Below are 16,156 nucleotides of genomic sequence, written 5' to 3'. Positions count from 1 at the left end.
AGGAAGGTTCGCTTTATCCCAGAGAACCATACTCGTTTCACTCGTTTCACAAGAGAAGAACTTGGCACTAACCATGTAGTCGTGTTTTCTATAGCATATTCGTTAACCTGTCGTTCTTTGAACTCTTTAAAAATGTTGGGATATGTCTGCGAGGTGTTTAGCCAAGTTCCACGCGTAGCCTACTGCTTTTAAATGACTTTGAAACATATTTTACAAACGGGCCTCTGTGTACCTGATGGCTTGCCTTCACTATTCGCGATGTATCCGAAATAGTTGCAGATTTCACTGCACCTTTTGTTTTATCCACAAGGCCTAGAACTGTCGGCAAAGAACTATGTTGACGTTGGCTGCGCACTTACTCACTCAGAGCTGCCTGCTTGACATGCCCACTTGCGTAGATGCGTGCAAGGAGCAGTGAGAGCAGCAGTTCACACAGACACAGAACTTTATTATTTTAATAAAGTATCGATTCTAAAAACGTCTGAAATCGTATCGTTTTTTGCGTGAAGGCATCGTGATACCTTTTTAGTATCGATACACCGTGCAACACTAGTAATGATAAAGTAAAACAAAAGGAAGAATGTTTCACAACTAATTAGGATAACTGGCAACATGATTGGGTACGAAAAAGAGCATCCAAGAGAGGCAGGGTCTCTTAGAAGTAAAGATGTAGGGGTATTTATCACTCTGTGCAAACCTGTGTGCACAAATGATGAAACAATGTCATTTTAATGCTTCTTAACATAAAATTGTGACGTATTTAGGGAGTTCATCATCTACAGGACGTAATATTGTTTAAACATTCAGAGAATCCAGAGAAATCTTTGCAAACAAGGGAAATAGCTGAAAAACAAATTGGATGGCCGTGGTCTTTTGGACCTCAGATGGCACTGCAACCTGTTTCCAGACCTGTCATTGTATTAGCTCAGGACAACCTCTGATAACCATTGTCTATGTGCCCAGTTTGATACTCAATTCCAAAACTACAGCCAAAATTGTAACAGCTAAAAATGTATTGAGACATGATACAGAAAATACCACCCTCTTATCTGGGCCTGAGCTTGTTTAAAATGGACTGAGGTAATGTGGAAAAAGGTCCTGTGGTTAGACCAATCAAAGTTTGCCATTCGTTTTGGAAATCATGGACTCTCCTGGGCTAAAGAGGAGGGCCTATCCACGTATCCAACCTATCCAACTTGTTTTAGTGCTCAGTTCGAAACCAAACATCTATGACGGTGTGGAGGAGCATTAGTGCCAACAGCATGGGCATCTTGCACATTTGGCAAAGCACAATCAATTCTGAATGATGTATACAGGTTTTGATCAACATATACTGCCATCCAGGCAATGTCTTTTACAGGGACGACCTTGAATATGTCAGGAAAACAATGCCAAAATGAATTCTGCACATATTTAAATAGTATTTCTCCATAGATGAAGAGTCCAGGTGCTAAGATGGCATGTCTGCAGTCCAGATTTGTCAAATTAGGTGCATAATGGAATAAAAAGCAATACTGTTGAGCAACTGAAATCCTATATCGGGGAGTAATGGGACAACATTTCATTCTCAAAACTGTAGCAAATGGTCTCCTCAGTTCCTAAACATTTACAAAATTGTGTTAAATGAAGAGGTGAAGCAGCACATTGGTTAACATGCTCCCGTCCCAACTTTTTTTGGAACATGTTGCTGGCATCAAATTCAATAGGAACATATACTTTCCATGAAATAGTCCAAATTTTCATTTTCAACATTTGATTTGACTTTTTGCTGCTAAATATGGGTTTAGAAGACTTCTTTTCTGTTTTGGGGTTGTATATTGGCAAATGAGTTAATGATTTTGATTGTTTCTTGAATTGAAATTAAAGGGTTTTCCTGGAACAGTAGTATGTCATCTGCATAGAGGCTGATTTTATGATGCATATTTTTGGTCCTAAAGCCTGTGATGAGTGTATCTTGACGTATGGCTAAAGGTTCAATGAAAATAGTGAATAATTGAGGTGAGAGTGGGCATCCTTGTCTAGTCCCCCTGTGCAATGTGAAGCTTTGTGAGGATAGTCCATTGGTGGTGATAGTGGCTGACTGTGAGGTGTGTAATACTTTAACCCAATTAATGAATGAGTCCCCAAAGCCAAACCGCTCTAATATGGAAAACAGGAATTTCCAATTGACTCTGTCAAATGCTTTCTCGGCGTCTAATGTGACGACGACTGTGTTGTTTTTTTTGGTTGTACATTGATATGTAATATTAAACAATCTGCGTGTATTACTTGCGGCTAGCCTGCCTTTAACAAAACCTGTTTGATCTAGATGAATTATGGATGGAATGACCTTTTATAATCTGATTGCTAGAGTTTTGGTGATGGTTTTGTTGTCTACATTGATTAATGAAATTGGTTTGTAACTCGATGGCAGGGTCGGATCCTTATTGGATTTGAGTAGGAGCGAAACTGAAGCTGTGTTAGAAGTTGCCGGAAGTCTAGAATTGTGTTTTGATTCGTTTATCATTCGGATGAAGAGTGGAGCCAACATTGACCAGAAGTCTTTATAGAACTCAGCAGGGAAGCTTTGTTGCTTTGTTGTTTGGCATTGATTTAAGCGCAGCATGGAATTCATCTTGAGATTGGAATTTCTCATTAGTTTTTTTGGTCCTCGTCAATTTTGGGTAGATTAATGTTCTTGAGAAAGTGATTAATTTCTTTGTTGTCTGGTTCTTTTTCTGATGAGTAGAGCCGGTTGTAAAACTGATAGAAGATTTGATTAATTTCAATTGGTGAGTGGATAAGCTTCCCTGCCGAGTAGTTTTTTCTTTGCTTCTTTTTATTTGATTTGCCAAGTATTTGCCAGATTTATTGCTATGGTGAAAGTGTTCCTGTCTTAACCTGTGTATTTTAAAATTGGGTTTGTTTGAGTTGTTAGTTGTTGTTTTATTTCATTGAGTTGTGATTTATATTTATCTCATTTATTCGAGTTTCGACTGTTGGATTGGTCATGTTAATGTTTTCGAGATGTTTGATTTTTTGTTCTAATTGTGTTTCCTTTTCCTTTTCTATTTTTTTTTTTTTTGTGGACTGAAAATGATATAATAATTCCTCTGAGTACTGTTTTTCCTGTTTCCCACAGAAGAGAAGGCGATGACTCTGGAGAATCATTCATTTCTAGAAAGAATGCCCACTATAAGTGCGTCAAATTGTGGATCTTGGAGGAGAGAGGTGTTAAAGCGCCATCTGGGTGTTGTTTTGTGTGTACGGGTCCTTGTCCATTTAATTGTGACAGGGGCGTGGTCGCTTATGATAATCGGATGGATTGTTGACTGGGTGATATTGGAGATCAGGGAGTATAAGTATATATACTCTTTTGATCCCGTGAGGGAAATTTGGTCTTTGCATCTATCCCAATCCGTGAATTAGTGAAACACACTCAGCACACAGTGAACACACAGTGAACACACAGTGAGGTGAAGCACACACTAATCCCGGCGCAGTGAGCTGCCTGCAACAACAGCGGCGCTCGGGGAGCAGTGAGGGGTTAGGTGCCTTGCTCAAGGGCACTTCAGCCGCGCCTACTGGTCGGGGTTCGAACCGGCAACCCTCCGGTTACAAGTCCGAAGCGCTAACCAGTAACTGTGTTGAAATCTCCTGCAATTATTACTCAGATCAGATTCTGCCAGGTGAGTTTCTTCAGGTGAATTTATTTAAATGGTCAAACACCCTCTTTGCCTGAGATCCGATACCACAAATATTCCATGTTAGGAGAGACAATGTGGACATACTGTAGGGTCATTCCATGTCAATTCAACAAGGGCCCATGCACTTAGGTCTCACAAAATTCAGAAAAAATTACCAGGTGTACCTATGTTACCCAGGAGACACTCTGTAAAATTACTTTTATGTAAGATTAATACTTTCCAAGATACAGCCAGTTTGACGGAGGGTGGTGTCGATTTTGTTCGGCCTCTTTTTTTTGTCAAAGTTCACAAGCCCATAGCGCAATAACTAAACCGTGTAGGAGGCTCAAATTTTGCATGCTGGTACATAAATAGGAATAGTATGTAGCAAAATTGTCACGTTTGGTCTGGATGATCTTGCATGGTCATAGCTGTCCCTCAAAGTTGATCAAAATGTTATTGGAGTTTTTGGCTGGGCTCTGTTTAGGCCTTCAGAAGACATATTTGTACTGAACATAGGCTGTTGATTTATTTTCCTTACTGAGATAAGTAGAAACACTCTCACAAAAAGCAATGAACAGAAAATAAATTTCTTCAGGGTCTGAACAGCAGACTTCACAAGTCTGAAAAATAATTTTGGTTCTCATTTTCAGAGCACCCAAACACCTTGTGGGAATATACAAAGATTTTTTATATTTTTTTCTTTATTCTCCATGATCCCTTATTTTAAAAACACCAATTTAACTTGTCTTATGCATTGAGATCAATATGTTTTGTATAGAGTTACCACAGGTTACTCTACACAACCACAGATGGCACTGTGGTAGCTCTATCTAAAACATATTGATTGGGTTTAAAATAAATATAAAGCATTGTTATTGGTGAAAGGTTGTTATTAAGGTTGTTGTTAATTAGCATAATTGTCAGTTCAAAAATTTGAGTAATGTGGTCAATTCTTTTAGTTTTCGTGAGAACCCAAGATGCTGCGTTTTGTATCATCTGAAGCTTTTTGATAATCAGGAAGGCCTGTAAAAAAGCCCAGTAATCAACCCTAATGGAGATAAATGCATGAATGAGTTTTTCTAAAGTATGTTTTGACATCAGCCCTCAAAGTTTGGCAATGTTTTTGATGTGGTAAAAAGCTGATTTAGTTATTACTTTCATGTGGCTGTTGAAACAATATCCTTTGCTTTGGACCCTTTTGTGTTATTTTTGATGATTTATCCAAGTGGGAGCATATAGAGGTTGAATAATAGTGGCCCTAAGATTCACACATGCTATATATTGTTTTTTAGCAGTCTAGGCTACCCAGATCTGCCACAATTTCATGTATTAATACTTGCATTGATTTGATTTTGATTTTTTGAAGCATATTACCCTGCAGAGTAAAACACATTGATAAGACCAGTACAATGCAGATATTGAGAGTTTGAGAATTGAGGGTTTGAGAATGGAATAAGAGTGTAGGGATTAGGGATCTAATTACCCATGATTACATGATAGTTTGTCCAAACTTGCTATATCTGTAGCAGGTATAAGGAAGTGACCTTATATCTCATTGGTTTCTTTCATGTCTTTGACATGAAACTTGCTGTGAGTGCTAAAAGCAATTTTCTGACATAATAGCATCAGGTTGCCTTGGCAACTCTGGCCTGCAGATTTACTTGACCCCCTCTTCACTGCTTGCAGCCATATATTTTCAACACGCATCATTTGTTTATGTGAAAGTGAAAGACAATTTGCAACCCGCGAATGTCGCGTTTGTTTGTCTGTGCCACAAATTGTCGGAACCGTACTATGACGTATGTGGAGAGCTCGCAGAGTGCTAATGCCTCTAATTAGCATATGAATGCAGCGAAACCGCGCCTGGCCAGGCCTGGCTTGAATATCCTTACTCAGTATTGGATGAAACCACTACTTTCAAACAAGAAAAATCACTCGTGATTGGCAGCAAAACCACACCTGGCCAGGCCAGGCTTGAATTTCCGGTAACACTCCAAAATAAGGTGCCATAATAAATAGCAAACTAGTAATTACCTAACCCTTTCTTAATATTTGTTAATTGTTACTAAAATATCTATTTGGCACAAGTTAATAGTTTTTTCATCATTAATTAAATATTAGTAGTTTGCATAAAATCTGTATGTTAATGTTTTAACAAATCTATTAACTAATATTGTATTAATATATGTTAATAGTTAACTAAATATATTTTTGGCACTAATTAACAGTTATTTCTTACATCATTTAAATGTTAAATGTTTATTTACAAACTATATGCTAATATAAAAGTTAATGACATATTATTATTTATCTAGCTTTTCTGATTAGCTTTGTGGATAATTTATAGAATTTATTGTTTATGGCTTTATGGTCTTGTGGGGTGTATAAGGCACCCTACTGCCAGTGGTTGGTTGTGTGAGAGTTTGCGCTCCTCTTCTTCCACTTCATCCTTATTGGATACCTCTGTGGTTGGCTGTCCTGTAATTGGTGACTCTCTAGTGTTTGAAAGTAGTGTACTCTTTGCCTTTGGAAGTACTATTTGGTTGCTGCTTGAATTTGGTGAAATTCAGGGGAGGGGGGTGTAACATAGTTAGAAATGTAGTTTAGTGTTTGTATGTGATTTTTGCCGTAATTAAGCAGCTTTATTGAGATTGGTGTTTTGGAGCCCCCTTTGGAGAAACGCTATACTGCAGCTCTGCTGCGTTTTGTCCTTGTAGCATTTTCATGCACTGGTAATTCCTTGGAATTGCATTTCTAGTTACAGTGCATGAAAATGCACTGTACTGTTCTTCCTAGGCAACAACTTATGTTTCTTATTATTATTATTCCGCTTACCACTTTTTCCATACGCAATTTCTCTTGAACAGTTTAACTTAGAAACTTCATTCAAACTTTGTAATGTAGGTCTTCAAACAGATCGGGTTGCTATGTCTTTTCAACTTTGAAACTTTTATACTTTTTAAACTATTAAAGAAAAACTTTTTAAAAATCCCCATAGACTTAACATTGCCGATTATGACATCATAATACGGCCATTAAGCAATTAGAATCCTATGGCAGGTGTTCAGGCCACCTGCAGCCTCAGGCTTTAAGCATACAATCTGGGTCAATTAAGACTACACATCCTATTCAACTGTTTCCTCTGCCCAAAACTGTTTCAAAATAAAAGTCCTCACTACAATAATCCACTGTTAAACAATGTAACCCATTAAACTACTGAACTTTTTACATTCAACTTTTAAACAGTCTACTTTTAAACTAGCTGTCTATCAACAACTTTTAAACTTTCTACATTCAACTTTTAAACTTTTAACCCTTAGAACCCTAAGCTGTTTTTAGGGCATTTTCACTACCTTTATTCATAAGGATTTATTCTGGTCATTGTAAGTGCCACACACATATATTATATATTGTTTTTTTCAGGAGAGTCTAGGCTATTCAGATCTGCCATCATTTCATGTATTAATACTAGCATTGATTTTATTTTGATTTTTAAAGAATTAAAATATAAAAAGTGTATTATAAAAATTATTATATTTCGACATGTATCTCACCACAGCAAGCTCACAGCTCTACATGCATTTCGTGTGTGTGTAGGGCAGACTGTCCTGAATCGGGCAATATAATTGCCATGTTGGAGGGATACTCTGGGGCTGAGCAATTTACAGAAATATTTGCTGTGTGATTTACGGAAATAAATGCCATTTTTTATTTAGTGATGAAAAATGACCTTTCTGCGCTCCATATCGGTGACACGAACTGATCTGACCTGACTTGACCCGAGGTTGCGTGTTAGCCTGTGTGCCTGTGTGTATGCAGTCATAATAATTCTCAACTTTTTACTGCATTGCCATGAACAAAGTAAAGGCAAAAAAGGTGTTTATTTGTTGAACAAATTGGGATGCAATGTGAGCCTTGAATTGGATGCCATGCAGGAATTTGCTAGGATCTAAAAACCGGAATATGAACATGCTTTGCCATAGAGAAACACATGATAGCATTGGATTATAAACATGCTTTGCCACAAGAACAGACAAAAACGTGGGGTAAGTCCAGCTATATGAAGTTATTATTTTGCTGTCACTTCGTCTGTTTTATAACCCAGAAGGATTTACTTGGTATCAAATGATAGCTCTGTGTCTCCTCTTTCATCTGACATGTGTGGCATATCTATCCGATCACGGGTCTGCGAGTAATTCAAACGAGAGTAATGAGTGTGCAGCGTTGGTTTGTGTACATGGTTATTATTTTGCAGTCACTTCGTCTGGTTTTATAAGCCAGAAGGATCGATAAACATGGTACCAATGGATAGCCCTGTGCCCCCTCTTTCATCTGATATGCTTGCCATATTGATGCGATCACGGGTTCGCGAGTTATTCAAACTAGAGTAATGTGTGTGCAGGTGAAGCAGAGAAGTATAGACTGTAAATATGATGCAATTTGATTTAATTTCATGATTTTTTTTTATTTTCATACTTGATCGTACAGACACGTGTGTGGTCTAGTTGGAAAGCCCCACTTCTGCTCTGTCGTGCAATAAAGATTTCATCTCGCTACGATGAACAGTTCCGGAGCAATGTAACAGAGAAGAAAGGGTGTGATTTTTGACGCACTTTGCGTCAATCGGGTTCTAAGGGTTAAACTATATACATTCACTAGCTGTCTATCAACAACTTTTAACTTGTCATCAACTATGTCAACACTTTTCATCAACTATGACTCCTATCCACTGTAGCTAGTTAGCATGGTTAACAAAGTTAGCATGTTAACATTGCTAACATTATTAGCATTTTTAACAAAACTGCTAAAAATGATTAGCTAGGTTAGCTAAGTCACATGGTTAGCATAGTTAGCATGCTAGCATGTTAGCATGTTACATAGCATATTTAGCATAACTGCTAAAAATGATTAGCTAAGTTAGCTAAGTAACATGGTTAGCATAGTTAGCATGTTAGCATGCTAGTTAGCATAACTACTAAAAATGATTAGCTAAGTTAGCTAAGTAACATGGTTAACATAGTTAGCATGTTAGCATGTTAATTAGCATAGTTAGCATAACTACTAAAAATGATTAGCTAAGTTAGCTAAGTAACATGGTTAACATAGTTAGCATGCTAACATTGCTAGCATAGTTAGCATGTTTAGCAAAACTGCTAGAAAATGTGCTAGAAAATGTTAAGTTAGCTAAGTAGCATGGTTAACAGGTTAGCATTGCTAGCACTGCTATAAAACATTAGCTAAGTAACATGGTTAGCATAGTTAAAAATCTTAGCATAACTGCTAGCAAACATTAGAGCCATTCCAACTTTCAGTTATCGTCAAATATCTACCTATACACAGCCATTAAACTATTTGAATATCAACATTCATTCAACTTCCAGTCTGTCAACAACTTTTAAACTATTTACCTTCAACTTTTAAACGGTCTACTTTTAAACTATCATTAAACTATCTATTAAACTAGCTGTCTATCAACAACTTTTAAACTATCTACTGTCTATCAACAACTTTTAAACTATCTACATTCAGCTTTTAAACAGTCTACTTTTAAACTATCAACTTTTATTAAGCTATGCAACAACCATGTCTATCCTAGCATCACCGTAGTAACCATCTCTGTATTATCTGTTTTAACTATACATGATATTTTACATCACAACTTTAGCATTTTCATGCACTGGTAATTCCTTGGAATTGCATTTCTAGTTATTATTATTCCGCTTACCACTTTTTCCATACGCAATTTCTCTTGAACAGTTTAACTTAGAAACTTCATTCAAACTTTGTAACGTAGGTCTTCAAACAGATCGGGTTGCTATGTCTTCTCAACTTTGAAACTTTTATACTTTTTAAACTATTAAAGAAAAACTTTTTAAAAATCCCCATAGACTTAACATTGCCGATTATGACATCATAATACGGCCATTAAGCAATTAGAATCCTATGGCAGGTGTTCAGGCCACCTGCAGCCTCAGGCTTTAAGCATACAATCTGGGTCAATTAAGACTACACATCCTATTCAACTGTTTCCTCTGCCCAAAACTGTTTCAAAATAAAAGTCCTCACTACAATAATCCACTGTTAAACAATGTAACCCATTAAACTACTGAACTTTTTACATTCAACTTTTAAACAGTCTACTTTTAAACTAGCTGTCTATCAACAACTTTTAAACTATCTACATTCAACTTTTAAACTTTTAAACTATATACATTCACTAGCTGTCTATCAACAACTTTTAACTTGTCATCAACTATGTCAACACTTTTCATCAACTATGACTCCTATCCACTGTAGCTATTTAGCATGGTTAGCAAAGTTAGCATGTTAACATTGCTAACATTGTTATCATTTTTAACAAAACTGCTAAAAATGATTAGCTAGGTTAGCTAAGTCACATGGTTAGCATAGTTAACATGTTAATTAGCATTTTTAGCAAAACTGCTAAAAACGATTAGCTAGGTTAGCTAAGTAACATGGTTAGCATAGTTAGCATGCTAGCATGTTAGCATGTTACATAGCATAGTTAGCATAACTACTAAAAATGATTAGCTAAGTTAGCTAAGTAACATGGTTAGCATAGTTAGCATGTTAGCATGTTAGCATGCTAGTTAGCATAACTGCTAAAAATGATTAGCTAAGTTAGCTAAGTAACATGGTTAACATAGTTAGCATGTTAGCATGTTAATTAGCATAGTTAGCATAACTACTAAAAATGATTAGCTAAGTTAGCTAAGTAACATGGTAACATTGCTAGCATAGTTAGCATGTTTAGCAAAACTGCTAGAAAATGTTAGTTAAGTTAGCTAAGTAGCATGGTTAGCATGTTAGCATTGCTATAAAACATTAGCTAAGTAGCATGGTTAGCAGAATTAAAAATCTTAGCATAACTGCTAGCAAACATTAGAGCCGTTCCAACTTTCAGTTATCGTCAAATATCTACCTATACACAGCCATTAAACTATTTGAATATCAACATTCATTCAACTTCCAGTCTGTCAACAACTTTTAAACTATTTACCTTCAACTTTTAAACGGTCTACTTTTAAACTATCATTAAACTATCTATTAAACTAGCTGTCTATCAACAACTTTTAAACTATCTACTGTCTATCAACAACTTTTAAACTATCTACATTCAGCTTTTAAACAGTCTACTTTTAAACTATCAACTTTTATTAAGCTATGCAACAACCATGTCTATCCTAGCATCACCGTAGTAACCATCTCTGTATTATCTGTTTTAACTATACATGATATTTTACATCACAACTTTAGCATTTTCATGCACTGGTAATTCCTTGGAATTGCATTTCTAGTTACAGTGCATGAAAATGCACTGTACTGTTCTTCCTAGGCAACAACTTATGTTTCTTATTATTATTATTCCGCTTACCACTTTTTCCATACGCAATTTCTCTTGAACAGTTTAACTTAGAAACTTCATTCAAACTTTGTAACGTAGGTCTTCAAACAGATCGGGTTGCTATGTCTTTTCAACTTTGAAACTTTTATACTTTTTAAACTATTAAAGAAAAACTTTTTTAAAATCCCCATAGACTTAACATTGCCGATTATGACATCATAATACGGCCATTAAGCAATTAGAATCCTATGGCAGGTGTTCAGGCCACCTGCAGCCTCAGGCTTTAAGCATACAATCTGGGTCAATTAAGACTACACATCCTATTCAACTTTTTCCTCTGCCCAAAACTGTTTCAAAATAAAAGTCCTCACTACAATAATCCACTGTTAAACAATGTAACCCATTAAACTACTGAACTTTTTACATTCAACTTTTAAACAGTCTACTTTTAAACTAGCTGTCTATCAACAACTTTTAAACTATATACATTCACTAGCTGTCTATCAACAACTTTTAACTTGTCATCAACTATGTCAACACTTTTCATCAACTATGACTCCTACCCACTGTAGCTAGTTAGCATGGTTAACAAAGTTAGCATGTTAGCATGCTAGTTAGCATAGTTAGCATAACTGCTAAAAATGATTAGCTAAGTTAGCTAAGTAACATGGTTAACATAGTTAGCATGCTAACATTGTTAGCATAGTTAGCATGTTTAGCAAAACTGCTAGAACATGTTAGTTAAGTTAGCTAAGTAGCATGGTTAGCATGCTAACATTGTTAGCACTGCTATAAAACATTAGCTAAGTAACATGGTTAACAGAATTAAAAATCTTAGCATAACTGCTAGCAAACATTAGAGCCGTTCAAACTTTTAGTTATCGTCAAATATCTACCTATACACAGCCATTAAACTATTTGAATATCAACATTCATTAAACTGCTAGAAAACGTTAGCTAAGTAACATGGTTAGCAGGTTAGCATTGCTAGCACTGCTATAAAACATTAGCTAAGTAGCATGGTTAGCATAGTTAAAAATCTTAGCATAACTGCTAGCAAACATTAGAGCCATTCCAACTTTCAGTTATCGTCAAATATATACACAGCCATTAAACTATTTGAATATCAACATTCATTCAACTTTCTGTCTGTCAACAACTTTTAAACTATTTACCTTCAACTTTTAAACGGTCTACTTTTAAACTATCATTAAACTATCTATTAAACTAGCTGTCTATCAACAACTTTTAAACTATCTACTGTCTATCAACAACTTTTAAACTATCTACATTCAGCTTTTAAACAGTCTACTTTTAAACTATCAACTTTTATTAAGCTATGCAACCACCATGTCTATCCTAGCATCACCGTAGTAACCATCTCTGTATTATCTGTTTTAACTATACATGATATTTTACATCACAACTTTAGCATTTTCATGCACTGGTAATTTCTTGGAATTGCATTTCTAGTTATATATTACTAATATATTAATTAAGCTTAACCAACTTTATTATAAGGGGCTCCACACTGATAGCTATATACTACTAATATATTAATTAAGCTTAACCAACTTTATTATAAGGGTCCCCCATACTGATAGTTATATATTACTAATATATTAATTAAGCTTAACCAACTTTATTATAAGGGGCCCCACTCTTATAGCTATATACTACTAATATATTAATTAAGCTTAACCAACTTTATTGCAAGCGGTTCCGGCGCCGACAACAGTGGCAGCATGTCAAGGTAGCTCCGTGTTTTTTTCTTGAATTTCCCCTTGGGGATTAATAAAGTATCTATCTATCTATCAATTGTAAGGGTCCTATGGAGAGCGGTTCATATTGGGATAGGCAGAAGCACAGTTTAATAACAATTAGTTAAATAATAATAAGTCATTAACTCTTCTATTAACATATAGACATATATTAACATAACACATATTAATACAATATTAGTTAATAGATTTGCTAAAACATTAACATACAGATTTTATGCAAACAACTAATATTTAATTAATGATTAAAAAACTATTAACTTGTGCCAAATAGATATGTTAGTAACAATTAACAAAGGGTTAGGTAATTACTAGTTTGCTATTTATTATGGCACCTTATTATGGAGTGTTACCGAATTTCCTTACTCAGTATTGGATGAAACCACAACTTTCAAACAAGAAAAATCACTGGTGATTGGTTGGTAAATCTGTCACTATTGGTCACCCTGGCTCATAATAAATGTAAACCCCAATAATAAAATAATAATGTGTGTGTGTATGTATATATATATATATACATGGGATCTGCCCACATAACATATGGGTAGCTCATAACTGGCTGTTTGCCGCCTCGGGGCTGTAAGTGTTCAGAGAGCTCCGGGCTACGAAAGGACGGTGATGGTACAATCCATTCAGACACCCAGCCAACAACGCCGTCTTCATATATATATGAAATAAATATTTTCATTCAACAAAAATATATGCAGTTCTGCATATATTTTTGTGGAATGAAGATAGTGATAAAGACAATCATTTATATATATTTGCCTGAAATTCTCTGTGTTGGTGTGAAGGGAAAATCCGAATCTAACCTTGAGTCTATCGACTGTTTTAGGTCAGGTTACATTATTGGAGCTTGCAGGGAACAGACATCTCACCCAGCATCATTTCTGCCTGTTGAGCGTATTGCTGGGAGTTGTGTGGTTAACACATCCACTGTTTAAGCAAGACCAAAGGCCACAGTCATGCCAGCATGCACAGTTCACTCCCCCTGCTACCCTGATTTGCATTTGTATAGCTCACAGCATTTTCATTTACATGTTAAAGCCTCCCTAGGAGGAGGGGGGTCATGGGGGTACGACTGCCAAGCAAGGCCCATGTCAATTTCTGACAATTCATGGCCGTTTTCGGCGTTGCCTGCAAACTGCCGTGAACAGCCATTAACCTGAACTTCCACGACAATCTACAGTGCCACATACTGACGTAAATCACACTTTTCATGCAGTGTTATCTGTGTTTGCATTGTTTTGTGTGTAGAACATGGCATTTCAAGGAGATCAGAAGGTGAAAATGGAGATTCTACGGTCATTAGGGACAGACCAACTCTTCTGCCTACTCTCTGATGCTGATGCAATTGTACTAATGAAGACGCTTGGCCTACTTCGCAACCTGCTGTCAACACGTGTGGTAAGTCATGTAGATTCATATATTCAGCGTCCTTTCACATGGTGGTTGATATGCTAAATAATGCGGTTGCTATGGTGTTTGCTAAGGTAATCATGTTGGTTGCTATGGCATTATAGTGGTGGTTGCTAGGTTGTTGCTAGGGTAATTAAAATTGTTGCTAGGGTACATATGGTGGTTGCTATTTTAAATAATGATAATGCTATGGGGGTTGCTAGGGTAATTATGTTGGTTGCTATGGTGGTTGCTAGGTTGACATTATGGTGGTGGTTGCTAGGTTGTTGCTAGGGTAATTAAGATGGTTATTAGGGCATTGCTAGGTTAAATATGGTGGTTGCTATGCTAAATAAAGCAGTTGCTATGCTGGTTGCAAGGATAATCATGTTGGTTGCTATGGTGGTTGCTAGGTTAACATTATTGTGGTGGTTGCGAGGTTGTTGCTAGGGTAATCACAATGGTTGCTAGGGCGGTTGTTGGTATGTCAAATAAAACGGTTGCTATGCTGTTTGCTAGGGTAATCAAACTAGAGTTTCCGCTAGAAAAAAATGGTGCCGGTCAAAGTGACCGGCAGAGGTTTCGTTTTCCGGACATTTTGATGATATGCCGGTCAAATATCCTATTATCGCTTCTTAATTAGTCAAGATGAGGAAAACTGGAGACAGGCTATGTAGCTTAACCCTTAGAACCCTAAGCTGTTTTTAGGGCATTTTCACTACCTTTATTTATAAGGATTTATTCTGGTCATTGTAAGTGCCACACACACATATTATATATTGTTTTATTCAGCCTATCCAGATCTGCCATCATTCCATGTATTAGTACTAGCATTGATTTTATTTAGATTTTTAAAGAATTATAAAAAATCTTATATTTCGACATGTATCTCACCACAGCAAGCTCATAGCTCTACATGCATTTCATGTGTGTGTAGGGCAGACTGTTCTGAATCGGGCAATATAATTGCCATGTTGGAGGGATACTCTGGGGCTGAGCAATTTACAGAAATATGTGTTGTGTGATTTACGGAAATAAATGCCATTTTTTATTTAGTGATGAAAAATGACCTTTCTGCGCTCCATATCTGTGACACGAACTGATCTGACCTGACTTGACCCGAGGTTGCGTGTTAGCCTGCGTGCCTATGCACTCATAATGATTCTCAACTTTTTACTGGATTGCCATGAACAAAGTAAGGGCAAAAAAGGTGTTTCTTTGTTGAACAAATTGGGATGCAATGTGAGCCGTGAATTGGATGCCATGCAGGAATTTGCTAGGATCTCAAAACCGGATTATGAACATGCTTTGCCATAGAGAAACACACGATAGCGTTGGATTATAAACATGCTTTGCCACAAGAACAGACAAAAACGTGGGTAAGTCCAGCTATATGAAGTTATTATTTTGCTGTCACTTCATCTGTTTTATAACCCAGAATGATGTACTTGGTATCAAATGATAGCTCTGTGTCTCCTCTTTCATCTGACATCATCTGTAATTCAAACGAGAGTAATGGGTGTGCAGCGTTGGTTTGTGTACATGACGTTATTATTTTGCAGTCACTTCGTCTGTTTTTATAAGCCAGAAGGATCGATAAACATGGTACCAATGGATAGCCCTGTGTCCCCTCTATCATCTGATATTCTTGATCATACAGACAAGTGTGTAGTCTCTTTGGAAAGCCCCACTTCTGCTCTGTCATGCAATAAAGGTTTCATCTCGCTGCGATGAACAGCAATGTAACAGAGAGAAAGGTTGTGTTTTTTGACGCACTTTGCGTCATTCGGGTTCTAAGGGTTAAAGAATGACATAATCAGGCTGAATAGAATGCAACATGTTCATTAGCCTAACTTATGTAAACATGCCTAACAAGATCTAGCCAGTATGTATGTTTTCATGGACAGCAAGAGTCCGCTTCGTTCATCGTTTTAAAAAGGCTA

The 16,156-nt window shown here is 36.5% G+C and overlaps 1 protein-coding gene across 5 annotated transcripts in view; it reads left to right on the top strand.

Annotated features, from left to right (window-relative positions):
• Positions 1 to 16,156, top strand: part of armc8 (armadillo repeat containing 8) — a 253,834-nt gene that overhangs the window by 168,877 nt on the left and 68,801 nt on the right. For all 5 annotated transcript variants that reach the window (XR_012981938.1, XM_076264244.1, XM_076264243.1 and 2 more), the window contains exon 17: positions 14,073 to 14,222. Coding sequence is in view for 4 of the 5 variants with exons in the window: in XM_076264244.1 (XP_076120359.1) it covers positions 14,073 to 14,222 (150 nt within the window). In the remaining variant the exon portion in view is untranslated. The remainder of the gene's footprint in view (positions 1 to 14,072; positions 14,223 to 16,156) is intronic.

This window comes from Alosa pseudoharengus, unplaced genomic scaffold, assembly GCF_046254945.1.
Source record: "Alosa pseudoharengus isolate Yale_2024_CS ecotype anadromous, Long Island Sound unplaced genomic scaffold, YU_APseudo_1.1 YU_APseudo_1.1_scf_3, whole genome shotgun sequence".
NCBI classification, from domain to species: Eukaryota; Metazoa; Chordata; class Actinopteri; order Clupeiformes; family Clupeidae; genus Alosa; species Alosa pseudoharengus.
Note: the sequence above shows the minus strand (reverse complement) of the source record. Positions and strands in the feature narration are given on the sequence as shown.